The following is a 22531-nucleotide window of genomic DNA, read 5'->3' on the forward strand; positions in this document are numbered from 1 at the left end:
AGAAGCCTGTCAGCTCTCCAGCAAACCCCAGACCTCAGCCCAGGCTTCACACCTTCCCTGTGTGAGGCACACACCTGTGAGATAGTGGCACACACACCACTGTTCTGTCACTGGTCTAGTGAGGAGAGAGATATCCTATCCATGGGTCCTTGCTTCCAGCCAGGCACCTGAAGCTGAATATCCCACTGTAGTGTTTCCCTGGCCTGCAGGCACCTGAGAACCTTGAGGAGAGAGGCTAGCACTGGGGCTTCCCCTCCTTCTTTGTTCTGAACCCACTTCTCTAACACAAGTGAAGGCCCCAGGTCCCATCCCAGCACCCAAGAACAAAGAGCAGGAGTGGAGACAAACACAACCATGAAGGATCTGGACAGCCTCCTTCAGTCACAGGTCCCCTCACTTGGGCATGTGATAAGTAATCGCTCCCAGACAGGATTAGCAGCAGGCAAGACTGTGCACCTACAGCTGGACATTTTAGGTTGTGTTGTTGTTGTTGTTGTTGTTGTTATTTAATGAAAATATTCCTTCCAGACCTGGTGTTACATTTACCCATGGACAGCACATTGAATCACTTTGAATATTGCTGGACTAGAACCTTCTAGAGAAAAGAAAAGCAACCGGTTCCCAGACTACCTGTCCTGATTCAAAAATGTGCTGACTGTCAACAGAAAGCAATGATCAATTGTGTCGTTTCTTCTAGAACATAATCGCCGAGCATGAAATTCGTAATATCTCCTGTGCTGCCCAGGACCCAGAAGACCTCTCAACATTTGCTTATATCACAAAAGATTTGAAGTCCAACCACCACTACTGTCATGTGTTTACTGCCTTTGATGTGGTGAGTTCCCATCCTCTTTGGGTGGGTGGGTGGGTGGGTGGATGGATGGATGGATAGATGGATGGATGGATAGATAGATAGATAGATAGATAGATAGATAGATAGATAGATAGACAGACAGACAGATAGATCGATCAGTTTGCCATGACAAAACACTGCAGTCTACATAGTTTAACCAACAGGAATTTACTCCCCATGTTTTTGGAGGCTATAAATCCATGACCAAAGTTACAGTAAGCCTGGTTGCTTCTGAGTCCGCTCTCCCTCCAACATGTAAACAGTTGCCTTCTCATCAGGTCATCTCTGTGGTCTCCGTGTGTCCAGACTCTCCTCTTTCGAGGACACCAGTCAGCCTGGACTAGAGCCCACACTAATAACCTGTGTTGACTCAATCTTCTGCAACTCTACCTTCCAATCCCATCACACCCTGAGGTACTAGAGATTAGATCTCCAAATGGGATTTTCAAGGTCATCACAATCCAACCCATAAGGCCGTAAAGAAGTATTTTTGGCAGGCTTAGCTTGCTTGAGTTTCCCATGTGGTCATTTGGAACTCTATACTTTCCTGATTTCTCAGCTGTTGATATTCAACTCTCAACTTCCCCTTTTTTCTGATCTGAGAAATCCCTTCCCTCTTCTGGTGCCAAAAATACAGTAAGATCTTCCAGCTTCCTGCCCCTTCATTATCTCTGCATGTTTCTCCTGTGGCCATTTCCACATATTAGGCGTGATAAATACGTTTACCTCTGTAATATTCAGTTTTCTTTATTGACTAGGAGTTAGATTACATAGTGTACAGATAGCAGTGGGGAGTCCAAAGTTTGACCTGCATGTTCACTTCAGAGTAAGTCTTAAAACAACTTCCTTAAGGTATGACACCCTGCATGGCTGTACTTGCCAGTAAGTCTAAAAACTGGGTAATTACAGCCTCCAAAAATGAAATCAAATTTAAATTAAAACAAATTTAACAATACATGTTCCCTTAAGATAGGCCTACCTTCAATATGACACAAGTTGCCCAACTATAGCTCTGAGATAGAATCCTGGCTGTTCTGCAGTTTAAGTAGATATAACAGATGTGACTACAAGCCCCAAATAATTTACAATCAGAAGAATTTGAAATGCCACATTATTTAATTTTTCTTCCCTGCTCACTGGATGTTTTATATAAACAGATTGGGAGAATTAAACAAAAATCAGTGTAACACATTTTGGTAATCCCAGGATGGTTCAGTGTGGCGGGTACAAGAATATTCTATCTAAGGCGTTTCTTCCAGCTCTAACAAATTCCACAGACCAAGTCCAGCCATGTTGCAAATTTGCACCATGCTACAGACTGTCAGCCAGGCTTACACTTAATAACCTTTATATCTCGTTGTGTGTCACTCAGCCTGTAGGTCTTGATGATTGAAAATTGGAAAGGATGCATGCGGGCTTTTAAAATACCTACTCTGATTCAGGAGAGGTGAGGGGAATAATACAAAACTCGTGTGTGGTCAGGACTGCAAAGCAAAACTCTCCAAGGCTGCCTTAAGCATCTCTAAATTCAATTGTTTGCACAGACTTTAAAGCGCTGATTAAAGTCATTCTGTTTGGGATTTGCAGGACATACAGTATTGCATTGTTGATGCTGAGAATGTATGTGTCACCCACCGTTCTTGTAAAACTCAGTTGTTTCTTTTTAAAAAGTCAGATTTCATTCTTTCTGCAAGGAGTTTGGTTTTCATGACACCTTCCTCTAAGAGAGCTAGACAGGTGGTATAGAAAGAACAGGCAGATTCCGGTTCACACCCAGCTACCTCCCTGTTCTCTGATCTTAGACTTTTTGGAGTCCCAATTTCCTGATGAATAAAATGGAGACAGGGATTTATGTCCCATGGTTTTTCATCAGGATTGAAATGAAAGAGCATGTGTAGACCCCCTCAAAAATAAGGAAGTTAGGCATTAGCTGGCTCCTCCCCCACCTCCCCCCTGCTGACTAATGTCAGCTGACAGCTTGTCCCTTTTCTGCTAAATGATGAGATCGCCTTTCCAGAGAGTATTCATCGTACAGTTTTTCCCCTCTGCCACTGGAAAAATAGACACAAATAAAAACTGAGGTAGAAAACACTGGACAGAGCGTCCCAGCTCACCAGACCTCAGGGCCCCTCGGTTGCTTTCATCTCCTAGTGTTACCGTCCCAGGCTTGTCCAGCCTTTCCCCCAAGAGATGCATCACTTTCAAAACAGAGTTGCATTATTAAGATTCTATATGATTTCCTTTCACAAGACTACCAAAGGCCAAACTAAAATCAGCACCTGTGGACATCTGACCCCCGTGGTGCCCCCCACAATGTGGCACTGAAGCAGAAGGACAGGTGGGGGTGGGGGAGATCATCACTGTTTAGTTTTGTGACCAATGCGTCTTGATAAATTTAGAGGACGTGTGGCCCAACTGCTACAGCAGTTTTCTCTTTCATCCAGATATTTGGCTTGACGTACACACCCAGAAGCTGAGCATTCTTGGATCTGCTCCAAAGGATTTTCATTTTACACAAATCTGGCTTTTTAATCCCCTCTAAGGGAACACAGTTTGTTTAACTTCGAAAATAGTAACAAAGGCCATCAGCCTTTACCTAGACCCTTGAGCAATTCTGAGACACAACAGCTTTGCTGGGGGAAGAAAAGGTTCCTTTCTATCTTTATGTAGGGCAATTCCATATTTCAGTCTGGATCTTAAGGCTTTACAATTCATTTGAGGCAGTCCCCTGGGTTACCCCAGATGACAAAAAAAAAAAAAAAAAAAAAAAAAAAAAAAAAAAAAAAAAAAAAAAAAAAAAACAAATTCTATGTAACACTGCAAGTGCATATATAACCTTCTAAGTGGTCCGAATGAGTGATTTGTTTTCCAGTTTAAGATTATAGCTCTTTGACCTTGTAGACCTTTGTTGGGCAGCACACTTCTACCTAGTGTTATAACATACCATCTGGTTTTATCTGCCTTCAAGACGACCTCAGTGATGTATAGGAACTGGAACATTTCCCATAGACATCCTGTGGCCTAAGAGGAGAGCACACACACAGCCTTCCTATGAAAACTAGACGTAATTGTACACAGTTTGTGTCCTAGGGGACACTGTGGCGCACCAGATGCATGCAGGTTGGAGGAAGGAGTGGGGTGCGCTGTTTCCCAGGTCCTGGAGGTCACTTCTGGAGAGCACTTTACCACAGCGGCACTTGTGGTTTGGAGAGTGTTATGTTGGGCGATTGCCCTGCCTCTTTCCATTAACTACATGGACACTAAATTTACCCTTTAATATTTTCATTTCCAAATGACACGGAGGTGAAAATAAAAAGAATAGGTGAGTGGTCCCTCCTCACTTAAAGCTATCCAGAAGCACCCTCATAGACTTAACTCAGAGACATGTCTCCTTACGTGGCTCTCAATCAACTGAGTTGACAGCAAAGATTTATCACCACAGATCGTTGTTTTAAGTTAGTTTGCTCCCATGGGTCAGCAGCACCAAGCCCACCCTGTGTTTTAGAGTCTGTGTCCACAGTATTATGGAATCTGATTTCTGTTCATCTCACTGACTGGCTAGACCTGGAACCCATCTCAATCTCTGTAGATTGGGTTTCCCAAGCTCCAGCTGAGCAGTGACATCACAGAAGGGGGGGCAGTGGGGTTATGTTAGGAAAGAAGGATGTGTTCGAGAAGAAGTCTGAGACTTACAAATATATTTAGCTTTATCTCCTTATCTCATAACCTCCATGATTGATAGGGTATTCTGGGATTGTGGCCATGAACTCCCCAAGCTGTGGTCATCTACCTGAGAGGCAACACATACAACCAAGGGAATTTGGAGACCTTTCTGGATCACTCAGTAGTGAGTTGGTACAGGTGGATTAGACTGGAAATATGTTGATGAATTCATTCCTTATGGGAGTATCAGATGCACTTTAAGAATCTGGGAAGAATGCCATTCAGTAGTTTTAAATGGTAAAATACTTCCTTTCTGCCAGACTAGGCATTGAACTTGGATCCTTGTGCATGCTAAGTAGGCACTCTACCACTGAGCTATATACTCAACCCTTTAAAAAAAAAAAAAGCATTAAAAGCTTTACCTTTAGGCCAGGCGGTGGTGGCACACACATTTGATCTGAGCACTTGGGAGGCAGAGGCAGGTGGATTTCTGAGTTCAAGGCCAGCTTGGTTTACTGCGTGAGTTCCAGGACAGCCATGGCCATACAGAGAAACCCTGTCTCAAAAACCAACAAAACAAAGCAAGACTTTACCTTTTCTGCTAAACCAGCAGGTTCTCAGCCTGTAGGTTTCTACCCCATGGGGGTCTAGTGACCCTTTCACAGGGATCAAATATCAGATATCCTGCATATCAGATATTTACATTACAATTCATAGCAGCAGCAAAATTACAGTTATGAAGTAGCAACGAAAATAATTTTATGGTTGGGCATCAGTCAGCACAACATGAGGAACTGTGTTAAAGGGTCAAAGCATTAGGAAGGGTGAGAACCACGACCTAGACCCTTGCTAATTCTTAGTTTTCTATAAAGCAAATGTTTGCATGCTCTGGTATATTTATTTATGCTTATTCTTCTCTTATAATTCTGCAGTTCTGTGCTCTTCTATGTTCAAAACATGGTTGAGCTGAGATTGGCTTGGGAATATATAGGGAATGTTAAAGCCCCTTATTCTTCTCTTATAATTCTGCAGTTCTGTGCTCTTCTATGTTCAAAACGTGGTTGAGCTGAGATTGGCTTGGGAATATATAGGGAATGTTAAAGCCCCTTATTCTTCTCTTAAAATTCTGCAGTTTTGTGCTCTTCTATGTTCAAAATTTGGTTGAGCTGGGATTGGCTTGGGAATATATAGGGAATGTTAAAAGCCCTGGTGCTGAAAATCATGTGACAGATGGATCTCTCTCTTCCCTGAGATTTTGTGGCCAGATGTGAGCTCTGAATAGATCTAAACTAAAAGGAATATAAACTACAATATTCAGAAAACACGGTCAGCCGACTGTGTAGTGGCATGCGATACTACTCTGCCATCAGTAGATGCCAAAGGGCAGCTAGCACACTGCAGTCAGCCAGACTGTGACCAGGAATCGGGTGCACCAGGGATGTATAGAAGAGAAGGTTGTGTTGTGAGACCAGACACTGGGGATTCCCTCCACTCTCACCACAGATGAGGAGGACCTATGTCAGCACGTGACTTAGAGTGTGATGAGTCCGCTTCCTGATTTTTCCCAGCCATTTAATGAAACTACATTTCCTAAGCCCTTTACTAGAGTATTAGATGGTCTCGGTGGAAGCAAGATTCCTGGAGAAGGGGCTACGGAAGCCTCTACTGCCACTACAAAGTGGGAAATCTACAAAGAAATCCTGATCCTTTGTGAGTTGACCACTGACAACAAAACTAATATTATTTATGGATGTAGGCGCTCTTCTTGTTCTGTTTCTCATTTTCTCTAACTGAAAGCGGCTCAAGTCTACTTGACTCTGACACTGAAAATAAATGGCAATAGATGAAGACATGACCAGGCAGACAGCTGCTAAGATTATGCTTTAATGCTTCCTCTGCCTCCTCTTACACAGACAGGGTGGAGTCGCCGCCTTTATTTAGAGGAGACCCTGTTCTATCCAGCCAGTTGACTCTGGGCCAAAAGTTGAGACATATAGCAAATGTCCTTGATTGAAATTTTTTTAAAGTAGCATTTCAAGCCCTTTTTCACACCGATGCTTCCCACAAAACAAAGACAAGCAAAACAAAACAAAACCCCACAGTTGGATTAACACTGCTGTGGTTGGTTCCTTTATACATCCCTGAAAATCAACCAAGCCACGAGCCAAAGGTGGGTGGATACCCAAAGATTAATATTATTTTCTCCTGTCCCTTTATAATGAGTGGTATATTAAATCAATCTCTCATTTGGACAATTAGAAAGTAGGCATTTTGGATTTTTTTTTCACAGATTGCTTCACAGCATTTATATATGTGCAGCTATCCATCCATACCTGAGGAAGGCTAGTTCTGAAGCCTGTGTGGATTCACACAGCCAATGACACCCATGTCTCCTCTATAAAACAAAATAGTATTTACATATGCTGTTTACATATATAGTATCTTGAACTATATCATCATACAGTGTCAATGCTATGTAAATGCTTCCCATAGTGCATTGTTTAGGAGGTAGACACAGAAAAAGAGTGCATACAATTCCAAGACATCAAGATGCAGTTTTTCCTGCCCATCCAGAATCACTAATAGCTAATTTTATTTAAGCACCCTTCCAAAATAACTAAGGTAACAATCACATGTAGGGGTGTGGCCTTTGGATCCAGCCTAGATCACATTTAGGGGTGTGGTCTTTGCAGCCAGCCTAGTTTTGAATCCAAGGTTGGTCCCTAGCATCGTAATTTAAGCAAAAATACCACTGGTCCTTGTTTTCCTTGTTTACAACAGAGATAGTAGCTGTGCCCACATCCTGTGGCTAATGTCAGGATTCAATGAGGCTCCACATGCCTACTTTACAATGCACGTTTTCAATAAGTCATAGCTGCTAAGGATATAGAGAAAGAGAAGGAACAGTTGTAATATGATATTCTTGCCATCAGTCCCTTGGTTAAGATTTATGTCTCAGGCTTTGGTTTTCAACATACCTTTAGTGTTTCTTTATTCCACATCTAAGAGAAAAAGCAAAATTTCATACAAATGCACACCTATATTTATTCTGTGCCTGCCGTGAGCCACATACAGGTCCCTGCTCTCTAAGCGCTGCAGATCTAGCTGGGTTATAAACAAATAATTACACTAAAATTACATCCCTGTCATCATGAGGTTGTCCCAGTGCCCAGCAGGATGGGGTCTCCCAGAGGAGGGGTACATGGATAGAAGCTGAACATTTACTTTGTGAGAACATGTGGTAAGTTTGGAGGCATGACAACTCATTAGTTCACTTCAGAAGGATGAGCCTGAGGCTTTAGGCGGGCATCTGAGCCTGCCATTCCTCCCGCTCTGTATTCATGGGTTTAACCAGCCACAAGTCAAAAATGCTCTGAAAAGAATTGACTCTGTACTCAACATGTACCAACTTATTTTCCTTGTCATTATCCCCTAGCCAATGTTGAACCGTGAGGTATTTGGATAGAATATGCATTTGCTCAGTGTTTCAAGTCATGTAGAGGTGGCATAGAGCATAGGAGGGTGTTCACATATACCACCCCATTTTACATAAGACACTTGAGCATCCTCAGTTCAGTCCAAATACAGATGGATGGCTGTACTGAGTTGACTCCGTCAAGGAAATGGGCACATCCATTTAAGAAAGATTTTCAATAGCAAGCTTCTTAAGCTTGTCTTGAATTCAGTGAGAGTCCTATTTCCAAGGCTTCATAAGCCAGTAAAGAATCTACTGTAACTTCCATTATACACATCAGCTGTTGAAGAAGGTGATGATGATGATAATGATGATGATGATGATGATGATGATGATGATGATGATGATGATGATGATGATGATGATGATGAAATCTGGAAAGCCTCTCCCATTTTCTTGCCAAGTCCCTCAGGGGTCTTTTATTCTCCTAGTGGTCCTGTCCCCATGGGGTGGATGTGAGAGGCCGTACTTGGCCAGAAACCTTAGAAGGTGAATCCACCAGCTGTCCCCATGCCACTGTGTGAGGCCTCCATGGAAAGCCTGGTCTTTTACCCGGAAGCAAGTCATGACTTGGCAAGCATGCCAAGCCTTCTATACTCAAGATGAGGCATGACATTAAACCTTAATAGATGCAGTGGCTGCCCCACCACCTTCCAAAGTATTGTCTTCGAAGAACATATAATGGCATATAAAAGCTCTTCATGATATAGCACTACATGAAAAGCAACTTAGAAAAATGCACATAAAATATTATCCAGATTTGATATCTAAATTCACATATATATTCATGTAGTTTATAAAATACATGAATATGTATACAAATATAAAAAGAAAACAACAAAATATAGCAGTAGCTATACCCCAGCAGTGGAATTTTACAGGTGAACTTAATTTTGTTCTGTGTTCTCTATCTCCAACACTGTCTACAGTTCTCCTATTATAATTAGGAAAAGTAACCTCCCCCCTCTCTAAATTAGCTGCAAAGATGGAGTCTGCATGTTGGCCAGTCAGTCCTGGTCCAGATAAACCTCTTGGCAGCGGAGGTCCTCCTGCTTCTAAATGCTGAAGATCGTGATTAGGCAATGTGTATTTCTATAAACTATTTGGGTGGTTCCCGAAAAATTAGCTGTAGGTAAAGCTAAAGAGATGTCAATAGAATCTGTGAATACACCCAGAATATTCTCAGTTATTTTTGCCTCTGGACGTGGGTGAAGCAAGTTGTAGAAGAAGCTTATCCCAGCTTTTAGAACACAAGAATTCAAACAAAATAGAGACAAAGAGAACCATGGCCTCTGTCTGGAGGCCATACTGACAACCCAGACAGACGACACTTTCCTCCATCCTGAGGCCGTCATGTTGTTGGCATTTGCTCAGCATTTGCCCATCAGGTCTTTCTATGGGAAAAAAGAGATAAAACAATAGGATGGCCCTCTTGATCCTTAAGGTATAGAGCCCTTAGCTTAGGGCTCTACTGCAGCTTCCTTCTTTGTTTAGTCCAACACCTGTTGGGTACCAAACATATACTAAGCCCCTAGACTTGCAGAGTTGAGGAAGACAAGCACCCTCAAGGCACCCAATCAACTAGGGAATCGGAGCTACAGAGGAAAAATCCTGACAAATGCCATACAATAGCAAAGTTATGCTCAAGGAGTGAGGGTCTACAAGAAAGAGACCTTGGTTTAGCCTGGGGGGACAGGAAAGGTGACTCAGAGAGAGCCTTAAGAATCTCATGCCTGGAGAGTGTCTCCAAAGATGAGTGGTAATTCACCAAGTACAGGTGGCAGACAAGAAAGGAGTGCAGACTGTTTTGAGGAGATGGTTATTGAAAAGAAAAGCTTTTCGTGGTATCAGGAATTGATGTTAGGGACTCAAGCATATTAGGCAAGGTCTCCATTACTGAGCTGCATCCCAGTACTCTTTATTTATTACTTAAAAAAATGGGACCTCACCTGTTACCTACACTGGCCTCGAACTCACTCTGTAGCCCAGGCAGGCCTTAAAGTTATAATCTTTCGGCCTCAGCCTCTTTGATGATCTAGGATTGAAGGTCTATACCTCCAGGCCTGGCTGAAGTAATGATATTTTCTAACATGACAGCAGCCCTTGGCCACTACCTCTTGAAGCATTAACTGGAGAGTCCTTGCAGTCCCCATCTGGCCTTTGAATAGTGTTCCTGTTTAGCAAGGCTTCAACTGTCCATGTCCCTCTGGGACCTCTTTTACCAATGACTGGGTGGAGGACTGACATCAGCTTCTCTCCAGAGAGTCCTAGAGCTCCCAGGATGGAAGGAAACCAAAAAAAAAAAAAACCACTCCTCCTCTTCCTCCCCTTCTCCTTCTCTTCCTTCTCATCCTTCCTCTTCTTCTAGATTTATTTTTATTATGTTATGTCTATGAGTGTTTTGCCCACATGTAGGTTTGTGCACCACATACAGGCCTTGTGCCTGAGGAGGTAGTGAACTTCCACATAGGTGCTAGGGAATCAAACCTGTGTCCTTTGCAAAAGCAATTGCATTAACCACCAGGCCCTCATACCTTCTTCTCAGTCTGTCTCTTCAGCGGCTCTTGGTGAGCATGATAAAGATTGTCATCCTGCTGTGTTTAGCAGATGTGGAAAAATCTAAGGGCTTTGCTCATGGTCTACCATTACAGAGCACACTGACAGCTGACCTGGGGCTAATCGGGACAGCTACAATACATTATTTAATTAATAATGATGTATTATTAATTACATAATAATTAATTAATAACAATTCTCTGCTCCTGCCTTCCAGGTGAAGGCACCGTCTTTGTCTTTGAATGTCAGATCTAAACACCTTCCTGTTTGTGGGGAGCCCATGCTGATCTCATGAAGTACTCCTGTTAAAGAATAACCCAGGTCTAGAGCTATAGCTTCCAATGCTATGGAACCAACACATTTTTCGTGACAATGAGGCCTCTGGTTTTCTAATCCTAGTGGGAAGTGTAGCTAGACAGGTGGGAATCATCTTCTAAGGCATGACTTCCCTGTGTGACTAAGGGCCCCTTCCCACCTCAGCTCACTTCCCTTCTTGTCACACTTACCTAAGGGTGTAGATGCCATATCTAACACATTCTTAGTGTGTTATTAGGAATGGGCTTAGCAAAGTAACCCCTTTGATAAATGTTGAAGTGAGTGTATGGTCACACTGCCTTGCTGCATTCTATACAAGATTCAGAATGTTCCCACTAATAGATACAATAAGCCTGAGTGTATGGGGGGACACAGATGTAAACTAGGGGGAATATAGGCTAGAGTCCAGGAGAGAGATGGCTCAGCAGTTAAGAGCACTGCCTGCTCTCCAGAGGTCCTGAGTTCAATTCCCAGCAGCCACATGGTGGCTCACAATCATCTGTAATGGGATCTGATGCCCTCTTCTGATGGGTCTGAAGACAGCTACAGTATACTCATAGGCTAGAGTCCAGACCAGAGTTCTAGACTATCATAGTTCTAGTACCTGTTGACAGCACAGGGCTCTGTGTGGTTATCAAGACCAAGTAACAAATAGGCCTCTGAACTTCTGGAGGTCAGGGTGAATGGCAGGATTTCTCTGAAAGGAAGGTAGGTATTCACCTTCCCCGCAGAAAGCAAATCCTCAGTGAGGCTTAAGTCAGAAAGGATGTCCTTCCCCCTGGTCCCCATGATGTGGCATTGTGTACCCATTCTCCATGAGCATCTATGCAATGATGCTCCTCAACATGGTATCTTAGGGGGACAATAAATGTGAAATCACTATTGACTTGGATGGGATGGTACCCCCTCGGGAGAGTTGTGTAAACTTGTCCAATCTTATCAATGTCACTGATCCTGAGTTCCTGACAGATGGAAAGGAGGTGATAATTTAGCCCGTGTAATACATTGTGAGGGTTCCAGAGTCCACAGACGGTCCAGAGCAGTGACTCTCAACCTTCCCAATGCTGCAACTCTTTGATACAGCTCCTCACATTGTGCTGACCCCCAACCATAAAATTATTTTGTTGTTACTTCATAACTCTAATTTTTGCTGCTGTTATAAATCATAATATAAATATCTGATGTGCAGGATATCTAATATGGAATCCCCAAAGGGAACAAAACCCACTGGTTAAGAACTGATAATCTAGAGTCTAGTCTCGGGGACACTGTATGCTCCTGTAACAGTTGCTTAGAAGATTTAGACATAGATGATAATAATAATGAAGGGTAGGTAGAGGATGCTTCACTGAGATGTAGACAGTGCAGCACAGCCCAAGCTCACAGTGGTCAGAGTTGGTGCTTTGCTTCAACCCTGCACAACTATGAGAGTGGACAGACAGAGTATCCGCAGATGAAGGTCCACAGAGCGACATTTTCTCAGTGGGGCTTGACAAAAGTTAGACCAAAGGTGATTTGACTCTTTTTGTGCTTGGAGAAGAGTCTTGGGAGGCTTCATATTACAGTAAGTACTGGGTATTTTCAAATTCAACCCAGCAGATGTTAGAATTGAAATCCAATGTGAAAACCGAGGAGTCCAAGCAAGATTCAGAATGGCCCACCTGCTGGTACATGGAGCTGAGCCAGAAGAACACCTGCACACAAGTCCCGGATCATGCTGGAAAATCATTCCCAGTGTTCTCAGCCAAAGGAGGAGGAGGAGGGCCTAGAGCCCCAGGGGGAAGCATGAGGAATTAATAGGATGAGTTTGAACATCAAAATAGAAAAATGTTACAATTGAAAAATTATTCATCTTCATTTAAATGAAGTTCAAAACACAAAAGGAAGTTTAAGTAAAGTCATCCATGGTGGGGGTGTAGCTCAGTGATAGAACACCTGCCTAGCAGGTGCAAGGCAGTGCAAGTGTGATCCTTGGCATTTGCAGATGGAGAGGAGGATGGAGAAAGGATGAGGGAGGGAGGGAGGGAAGGAAGGAGAGAGAGAGAGACAGAAAGAGAGAGGGGCCTTCCACAAGCTTAACAGCCATGATAGCTAGTGTTAATGTTTCAAGATATATGTGTTTTCTATGCATATGTTTCTACATACTCTAAGACATGATCCCACTATATAACCCAGGCTGTCCTAGAACTTGGGACCTTCATGCCTCTGTTTCCTGAGCACTCAGGATTACAGGTGTGCACCAGCAGGCCCAGCTTTTACATAGCCTTCTAACGAGTTCTTTTCAGTGATTCAGTTTTCATCTTAAAAAAAAAAAAAAAAAAAGATTTGTTTATTGTATGTATATGCATGCTCTATCTGCATGTACACCTGCATAAACAAGAGGCATCAGATTCTATTACAGATGGTTGTGAGCCACCATGTGGTTTCTGAGAATTGAACTCAGGACCTCTGGAAGAGCGGCCTGTGCTCTTAACTGCTGAGCCATCTCTCCAGCTCCTACCCCGCACTCTCTCCCCAGTTTTCATCTTAAATGGCTACCCAGTATTCCACTGCATGGCACCGTGTGCTATATGAGATATTGATGAAATTTTTATACATCATAATGAATACTCTTAGACACAGTGTCATCAAACCCTTGAACCTAACATTTTCAAGCTAAGTGGAGAATTCCTGGAGAGCACTTACTTACATGTTCCATTCCCTAGGCACCAGGACTTTTCCAGGGCGGGGAAGGGGGAGCGGGGAGACTGCCTACAATCTATGATACAGTTTTTCTACAATCAAAAGGGAAGATGTGCAAGGTCAGCCCCAGGCCTGGGGTGCGGGGCAGTGGGGTACATTTCTTTGTTTCTCTGTGATCTTCCTTTGTTGCTGATAAGAAGCTTAGTGGGACCTTTGGCCCCTACGTCATTGGATGAGCATTATAGGTTAGACACGGGCCAGGGATCAGGAACATAGCCACAAGAAGCTCAGTAAACATCTGATGATGTTAAGCTGCATCCCTGGCTGCCTAGAAGAACCCACAGTTAATACCAGTGACCTCTACACCCCCAGTTTGCAAAAGAGAAATAAGTTTGCATCTACTGAGTACCATTAGACTTCATACTTGAGATGATGGCCCCTTAAGTTTCTCATCTACATATGGGGGTCCTTAGGAAAGAGAAAAAGGAAGGGAAGGTGTGATGTTGTTGTTGTTGTTGTTTGAGACAGGGTTTCTCTGTATAGTCCTGGCTCTCCTGGGTGATTTTTTTTTATATGTACCCCATCTTTGTCCCCACAGAATTGGGACACCCTGCCTTTATTCTAAATGATAAAGCACTTTTCATGCCATGTGGCACATAGTAAATAATAATACACATTGGCCCTTACTGCCATTGGGTTCAATATTGTTAGTGAGTTTCAAATGATCCATTAAGATAGATAGTTATGTATGATAAGAAAACTGAGGGTCAGAGTAAGCACCTTCCAATAATTAACCCCAAGACCACACAAAATATACAATGCACATGCATGTTACGGTAAAGTAGAAAACATTTAAAGACATTTGCCATGTGTCCCTAGAGACTTATGGTGGACACTTAACCTGGAGATTGAACCTTCGGCCTAGAATGCGCTAGCTAATCATTCTACCACTGAGCTATATCCTCAGCCCCAGGTGACTGTCTTTTCATAAGCTACAAAGATGCAGAAGGAGCCTAGGTCACAACTACTTAGCATTATCCGAGGTAACAAATACAAACCTAAAAGAATTCCAGTTTATGCCCATAGGTGACAATAACACAAGATGAGCCTAGCCATGCTGATTTCAAAGGTTTGAAACATGGGAAGGAATAACTGTGACCTTTGACAGGACTGGACCCCAGACCTCAATTTTGTGGTAGCCACGGATAGGGTGGGATGAATCCAGGATTGGACTCCCATGCCAAGCACTATCCACCACAGCTCAGAGACTGGGGGCTCCGCTTCATATACTGCCTGAGCCAGGGAGGGCTCAGCCAGCCTTCCTTTGCCATTTATGGTGATCAGCTATCGATCATGTAATAAGCACCATACAAACTAAGAGCATAAAAGCAGTATCTGCTCATTATTCTCATGGTGCTGTGAGCCCATAATTCAATCCATAATTCTGAGGTTCTGCTCTTTGCCACACCATATCTGGGGTCTCCGTTTGGGCCAGCTTGGACAGTTGTAGCTGCTTAGCTTATGGTCTGCCTAGGCCTTGAGGTTCCTCCATGTACTTCATGCTGGATGGCACCATAAGGCCTATGTATAAGAGCAAGGCTGGAAATGTGAGGTGGCTGGACTGATCCAGCCTCAGGCCTTAGCAGGCAGCCCCTCCCCCAGCTCTCTCAGCATCCAAACATATTGGCCTCAGAGTGGTGAGACTTCACACAGTACCGACACCCAGAGCAAGTACTACAAGAGGGCCAGGCAGAGGCTGTGGGACTCCTCCCATCTGTACAACAGTAAAATTGCCTTCTTATTACTCATGGTAATTAATGTATTAATATAATGAATATACTTAATGTGTAATTAAGTCCTGCTACAATATGGCTTTCTATGTTGACCTTACAGTGTCCAGCTCTCGAGAGAACCATTCTCCTTCCATTGCTCATAGTGGGGCTGACACAGCAGAGGCAGGCAGAATGATCCTACAGCAAATACACTGGATGGTATATTCTCAGTCAGGGTGAGGTGAGATGGCAGGAGCGTCTGCCTGCTCAGGGCCCTGGCTTCGTCCGTGGAGAAAAAGGAGGAAAGAAGGAGAGAAGGAAGGAAAGAAGGAAGGAAGAGAGGGAGGAAGAGAGGGAGAGAAAGAGAGAGAAGGAGGCAGAAAGCAAAAAGGAAGAGAGGGAGGGGTGGATAGAGGAACAGAGGGAAGATGGATGGAATGCCCTCAGGTCCTCTGTGACAGCACCTGTTCCCTGCAGGTCCTGGTACACTGAGACAAATAGTGCAGCCCTCACTGCAGGTCTCAGTGCCCAGGGGCCCCTCCCTCCCTCCCATCCAGCATCCATGTTTAAAACATTAAGGCTACAGAAAAGACAGAAAGGTAACAGCACAGCTCTTCCCAGATAACAAAAGAAGAATATTCTAAAGCATTCTGTTTAAAAAAAAAAAAAAAAAATGTGCTAATGCACACACCTTTAATCCCAGCACTTGGGAAGCAAAGACAGGCAGATCTCTGTGAGTTTGAGGTCAGTGTGGTCTACAGAGCTAGGTCCAGAACAGCCATGGATACTCAGAGAAACCCTGTCTTAGAGAAGGGGAAAGAGGGGAGAGAAAGGGAGGGAGAGGGAGGGAAAGAGAGAGGGAGGAAGGAAGAGAGGGAGGGAAGGAGAGAGGGAGGGAGAGGGAGACAGAGAAAAGAGATGGGAGAAGCATGCCACCTGTCATCCCAGCTCTGGGAAGGCTGAGGCAGGATGACTGCCACAAGTTCAAAGCCAGTTGCAGGTAGGTGGTTTGGTCTCCTTCCTTGGAGACTTTCCTACCTCCAGTCACTCGTTTAAAAAGAGAGGACAAAGCATCTAACCTCGTCTCATGTAGAAGCTTTTGGTTTCCCATAGTAACCATAGTAACCATCTGAAAGCCTCAGCCACTCAAAGGAGCAGCAGTGTCCATGTGAAGACACTGTGGTCTCACACAGCTCTTACTCTCAGGAAACTGTCTGAGGCTAGGGCTGAAGGAATCTGTGCCCTAGACTCGCTGCTCCTGCATGCAGAGGCTGCCTGCTAGCTTCTCACCAGAGCCAGAATACAAGCATCTGCTCCATGTGGGGCATCAGCCACCTTCCCAGAAAGGATGAACAAGACCAAGAACTGCACGGTTCTGACACCAGGGAGGTCAGAAGCCCAGATGGACTTCCACAGACCCTGCCCCCCCCACCCTGAGGCAAAGCTGCCAATGACATGTGCACCATGTAGGCTGAGTGTAGGCAGAGGAAAGGGCTCAGCCCCCTTTGTGCAGTGATGGTCAGAGCTGCCTCCCAGTCCTCCTCCACTATCATTTGTTGATGTGTTGCTAATTTACTTGTCTGACTCATCCTTGGAGGCAAACATGGCTTAGTGTTCCCCGTGGGGATGTTCCTGGCCTGGCTATGCAAGGGACAGGATGACAGGATCATCGGTCTGAGAGGAGCACAGAGATTAACTCACCCTCTGTCCCACCAGCTCTCAAGATCATAGACTTCACCCCACTTGGGTCCAAGACCAGGACACTTGATGGGGCTTTGACCTAAAGTCCGGTTGGTCCAGACTTGGTGAAACTGCACCTCATGTCATCCATCCTCACTGAGTGCTGAGGACAACAGGAGTCCCTAACACTTCTCAAAGCATGCTGGGAAGGAGTGGGGAATGATAAGAAGAGGAAAATATAGTATACTTTCAGCAGAAGCAGGGTGCTTGCTACCTACATTTTTTTGAAAGAAACCATAGAGAGATACTGTAGGGATGGTCACAGAATGAAAAACTTGACACAGACAGTGGCTGTTCTTAGCCCGTGCAGCAACACTCAGAACATTCTCAGGCTGACAGTGTAGCTCAATGTAGGACATTTGTTAAGCATGCATGAGGCCACAAGTTCAATCCCCGGGCAGACCAGTAGGCACCCGCTTCTGTGATGCTTTCTGATGTAAAGATGTTGTGGCTCAGATCCCGCCTTTGAGCAGGCTAATGTCATGTTGTCCCTGTAGGAGGAGAAAAGGGGAAGCTGTATGTAGGAGAGAAAGCAGAAGACAGAAATTAGTATGTGAAGAACAGCAGGAACAACCCTGGGAGAGAACTGGTCTGTGCAAAGGACGTACGTCCCAGAGAAGGTTTGGTAGGGTATCCTGGCCTGACAAACTCTCGTCTCTTGGTGATTTGATGATAAAGTACAGAGTGTGAACCCGTGGGGAATGCAAAAACCTCAAGAAATAGACAGATAATTAGCTCTGTTTGAATAATGTTTGCATGCTCGATGCTGCAACTGTGAGACTCCATACCAGCATGACTAATGCCTTTCCCCCCCCAGCCTAAATTAGATTCTGATTGTGTTTCTTATATATTCACTGAATCACAGATGTTTGAGGTAAAAAAGACCCAAAGTTCTCAGGAACACCTCCCAGGGAGCGTGTGGGATCATCTTTGCAGGCTTGACTGGGGTGCTCCAAACACTGCTACTAACCTCTTTCCCCATCCAAGTCTCATGAGCACAGAAGCCACCCACAAGCCCACAAGCGAGCTGCACCTGGAGGAGCACCGGGGCTGGTGGGCTGCATGAGGACTCTGCTTATAAGGAGTTAATGGGAGAGGTCTGGCAGCCTGGCTCCACACAAGGATGTACCTCAGTGGCTACTGTCTAGAGTGCCCCGTTCTAACAGATTTCCTGAGTCGCTGCAGCTGCCGGTGAGGTAGTTCAGAGTCCAAGCTGTTCCTCAGCCATCCATTCCCTCTGACCCTCTGTGCGCCTATAGTAACTGTTTTTATTGTCTGTTTGTTTTCTCTTGCAGAATTTAGCCTATGAAATCATCCTAACGCTGGGACAGGCATTTGAGGTCGCTTACCAGCTAGCTCTACAAGCAAGAAAAGGGGGCCATTCCTCCACGCTTCCAGAAAGCTTTGAGAACAAGCCCTCGAAACCCATCCCAAAGCCCCGAGTTAGCATTCGAAAGTCAGTGGTAAGTACAAGATAGAGACATCTCTAAGCCTGCAACCAGAGGGAAGGGGGATTCGAACAGGACCTGGTACGGTGAGGGAGGCCTTTAGAATCCAGCCTGCCCTCCCCTGTCCTTTCCCGTGGTCTCCTGCTGGCATGTGACCATCATTCCTGCAGGCTCAAAGAATCCTCTCCCCAGAACCCAAAGGTAACATGGAGAAAAACTGTATTTTCTCTGCCACCTGCAGCAATAGCCTTGCAAGAGCTAGGATCACTAGCTGCTGCTTCTGGTTTTGACCCAGCTCACCAGAAGGCCTAGGAAAGTGTGGAGGCAGCCTTCTCTGAGGCCTTGCCTGCCATTCAATCAGGGGGCAAGCCTCTGCCCTCCAGAGAGACATGCAGAGGCTCAAGGTACCCTCCTGGCAAAAGCTAGATACCACAGCTTCTGTGTCTTTCAGGAGGCCACAGCATCCTCATCCCCGAGATGCCAGGGCCACAGCCTCTGTGCCTTCCCTCTGGACAGCTGACGCCTAGCAACTGTTAGAAGGTGGTACCCCTCCTCCCTGTCATCTGCCTCCCTCCAGGAACTTCCTCCCTTCCCTCCCTCCCACAGGCTCCGCAGACATCCTGTCCCAACAGGCTGGTATGACTTCAAAGCGGCCGCCTCTGGTAGTAGCTACACCCCAAAGCTGGAAGGCTCCCAGCCAGCTTCCCATCTGCTCTCTGTTCCAGCTACCATCCTGCATCCTAGAATCTCTGGGATTGGCACCGGGCAGGCCCCCAGAATGCGTTGCCCCCTCACCCCGCAATCTTTCCATCTGCTGCATTCTCCTCCTCCTCCCACCATCAGCTCTCAGCCTCTCCGTGTCATGAGGAAATAGACATTTTTAACCTCCAAAGAGAGGTTCCTTCCTTGGGATGATGTGGCTTCTCTGGATTACACCTCTGGGGTCCCTCTCCTGTCTCTGCTCTTGGTAACCTCAGCACCCATGGGATGATCCCTCAGCATCTGGCCTCTTCAAGTCCCTGACCATTGTCCTCCTGCATCCCAGAAGGCCTCCGCTGATTGGTCATTCATTACCAGCGGCTGCTTCACCTCTCAAAACCCACAGTACACTCCTACCCCAGACCCTCCTGCCTCAGTACCTCCCCAGCCCACCCACCCCCCCGCTCCCTATGCCCAGTCGTTGACACATCCCAGAACCCTAGAAATGTCTATCCAGTTTGTTTCTAAGCATCTCTGCCTTCAGGTTTAGCCAATGCAGATCCTTGCTTCTCCACCCCCATCCCCAGCCCAGCAAATGACACAACACTTCACCGTGCTGCTTGTCGGCAAAGTTCCTAGGGCATCTCGATTGCTGTTATACCCATACCTCCACATCCAGCCCATGAACAGACACCAATCTTTGCTCCCCTCAAACACACCTCCAGTCTGCCTACCCTTCTCTACTTCTTCCATCACCCCTCTAATCCAAGCCCAGTGCACACCCCTCTCAGTGACTCCCTTTCTTCACATACCAAAAAAACATGGCACCCTAAAAAATCCCAAACCTAATCTGCCATCACACTCGGTCATGCCCAGGCCCTCCATTCCTTGCGTATGTACTGCTCAGTCCCACTGGAGTCTTTTTCACCTCCTCTGATGCCCGAATTCTGCATGACTCCGTGGTATTATTCAGGTTTTAGCTGCATGAAGGTCTTCCAAACCAGGGTAGATGCCTGGTCACATTGTAGCCCCTCTTCATTCTGTGTAGTATTGATTGAGCTTATTTCTGCCTCTCTTCCTGCACAAAAATATCTGCACCCATGAAGTACACTGACATGCTGTCACCCCAGGGCCACAGCAGCACTCACCACAAACCTGCGGTTAAAGACATGAGGTGGTTTGGGTGGACCTAACGAATATGTCTTTGAGTATGATTATTAGGCTTCTGAGTGTCCAGGAATGCACAGCATGTTTGTGGGGATTGTCACTTAAGCTGCTGTATTCCTTCTCGTGTGGGCTGAATAAGTCTGTTCACGGCGCGCACCTCCTTCCAGCTTTACTGCGGTCCTCATAGACAGACTCCTTCCAGAGGAGTACAAAGGCTTTGTTGCCATAAGGGCTCATAGAATATTCATCTAGACGCCCTCTCTGGGAACTAGGAGAGTACACAGTCTACCTGACTCCGGATGCAGGCCCTCACCAGGCTTCAGAATTCCCTTTTCCTCAGCTCTGGTTGTTTACTGTTAGGAAACACACAGTGCTCTTTCTAAAAGCCCTTCCCTCGGTCCTACGAAGACACTGTGGAAAACGTGACAGAAGGCAACCCAATAGGCAAACATAGGCTCAGGCCCTGAAGCCTCCAGCAGGCAAAAAAAAAAAAAAAAAAAGGCTGGTAGAGGAAGACTGAGCAGGCTTTCCAGAAACTCCTCGGCCCAATTCACAGAGCCAAGTAGATGATGGCCAAAGGATGAGCAAGCCATTGGGGAAAGAGCTTAACTGAGGCCCGTCAGAGCTCAGACCTTTGCCACTGCCCAGGGAATGACATGCTTGGCTTTATATAAAGCCCAAGGACATCTAAACCCAGGACAGAGTCTGCCAAGGCCCAGCCTGACAGGCCGTTGCTGACCTCTCCCCTTCCTCTGGCTCCGGTACGTCCCTCTCTGCCACTTTCCCCTCCCCCTGAGATCTGTCCCTGCTTTCTGTCCACCTCAGTACCTTTCTTATCCAGGCTGAGCACTCATTGTCTGACCAGCATTTATTGACTGTACAATTATTTATTGTATGCCTGCTTTGCATTGGGCCGCCAAGAGTTTTCCCAGGTTTGAATAGCAATAAAGTTTACAAAACCCCACCTTCACGGGCATCCGGCATCCGTTGGGGAAGAGGGAGTGGACAGGTGGTATGTGTCTGTATCAGGAAGAGATAGGGAAGGGGAAAGCTAAGAAGTTGAGGTGCCATTTTGTAGAGGGTGTGGCAAGTACAGCTTCTAGACAGGAAGTGGTATTGGAGCCAAGGCATGAACCACACTAGCTAGGAGGCAACCAACTGGGAGGGAGCAGAGGCCTCGCACAGGGATGGGTTCCCTAAGGCCATCTCCTGGGCAGCGTGGCTGGAGCTCAAAAAGGCAGCAGACAAGTGAGTGGGGTGCTGCCGTGTCCTCGGAGGTTGTAGGGTTCTTTCCAGACCCCCCCCCCATATGGGAGGGTGGGAACCAGCGCTGCTCCCCTGCCTCTGCGCCCCGGGGAGGCGGGGCCGGGTCTCACTCGCGTCACCCTTGCAGGCCCCTGCAGAGTCGCTGTGCAGTACAGGTGCGAAAGCGCGGACGCCGCCGGGGCCGCCCCGCAGCGCGGCTGGGCGAGCGGGGCCCGAGGTGGGGTTCCAGCGGCGCCCACGCGGCCGCGCCGCCGCCCAGCTGCCGGATAACGGGCATCAGCCTTTCTGTTTTAAAGCAGATCGACCCTTCTGAGCAAAAGACTCTGGCCAATCTGCCGTGGATTGTGGAGCCGGGGCAAGAAGCCAAGAGGGGCATTAATACCAAGTATGAAACCACGATTTTCTGATACCCGCCGCCCCGTCCTCGCGGTGCCTTGCTCGCCAAGCAGTCCCCGCAGCAGGCTTTCCTTCGCGCCTCCGTGTCCACCCGCCCCGGGAGGAAGACTGCTCCAGCTCGCGTGGCCTCGTCACGGGCGGAAGGGCGACGGCCATCCCTAGGGAGCCTTCTGCCAGCGAGACTTTGACGCCCCTTAGAGGCGCGAGGGGGGCTGCGCGGGGCGCCCCAACTCCGCTCCCACCGCCTCCTCCGAGGTACTGCTCATCTGCCCCATACTTGCTTTGCTTTAGTTGGGGGGGGGAGAATACCTTTTTAAAAAGTTCAAGGGTGGGGAGAGGGCGGGTCTCCAGTACTGCCTAAAAGTCTAAACAGTTTGGGTGTAAGTTTTCACCGTCAGCCGTTTGGAAGGGAAAGTCAGAACAGTACTACACCTCCACCCCCAAAACACCTGTAAAGTCATTGTATCACTGAGTACAATTTCATGCAAAAAAAAAAAAA

At 46.2% G+C, this 22531-nt stretch overlaps 1 protein-coding gene across 24 annotated transcripts in view; it reads left to right on the forward strand.

Annotated features, from left to right (window-relative positions):
• The window catches only part of Anks1b (ankyrin repeat and sterile alpha motif domain containing 1B), a 1082674-nt gene extending 1060143 nt beyond the window's left edge, over window positions 1-22531 (forward strand). For 19 of the 24 annotated variants that reach the window (XM_031349133.1, XM_031349137.1, XM_031349138.1 and 16 more), the window contains 3 exons: window positions 698-835; window positions 18352-18519; window positions 21933-22531. In XM_031349133.1, the coding sequence (XP_031204993.1) occupies window positions 698-835; window positions 18352-18519; window positions 21933-22043 (417 nt within the window). In that variant the 3' untranslated portion in view covers window positions 22044-22531. The other 5 variants (XM_031349134.1, XM_031349140.1, XM_031349155.1 and 2 more) reach the window with 3 other exon arrangements.

This window comes from Mastomys coucha, unplaced genomic scaffold, assembly GCF_008632895.1.
Source record: "Mastomys coucha isolate ucsf_1 unplaced genomic scaffold, UCSF_Mcou_1 pScaffold4, whole genome shotgun sequence".
Classification (NCBI taxonomy): domain Eukaryota; kingdom Metazoa; phylum Chordata; class Mammalia; order Rodentia; family Muridae; genus Mastomys; species Mastomys coucha.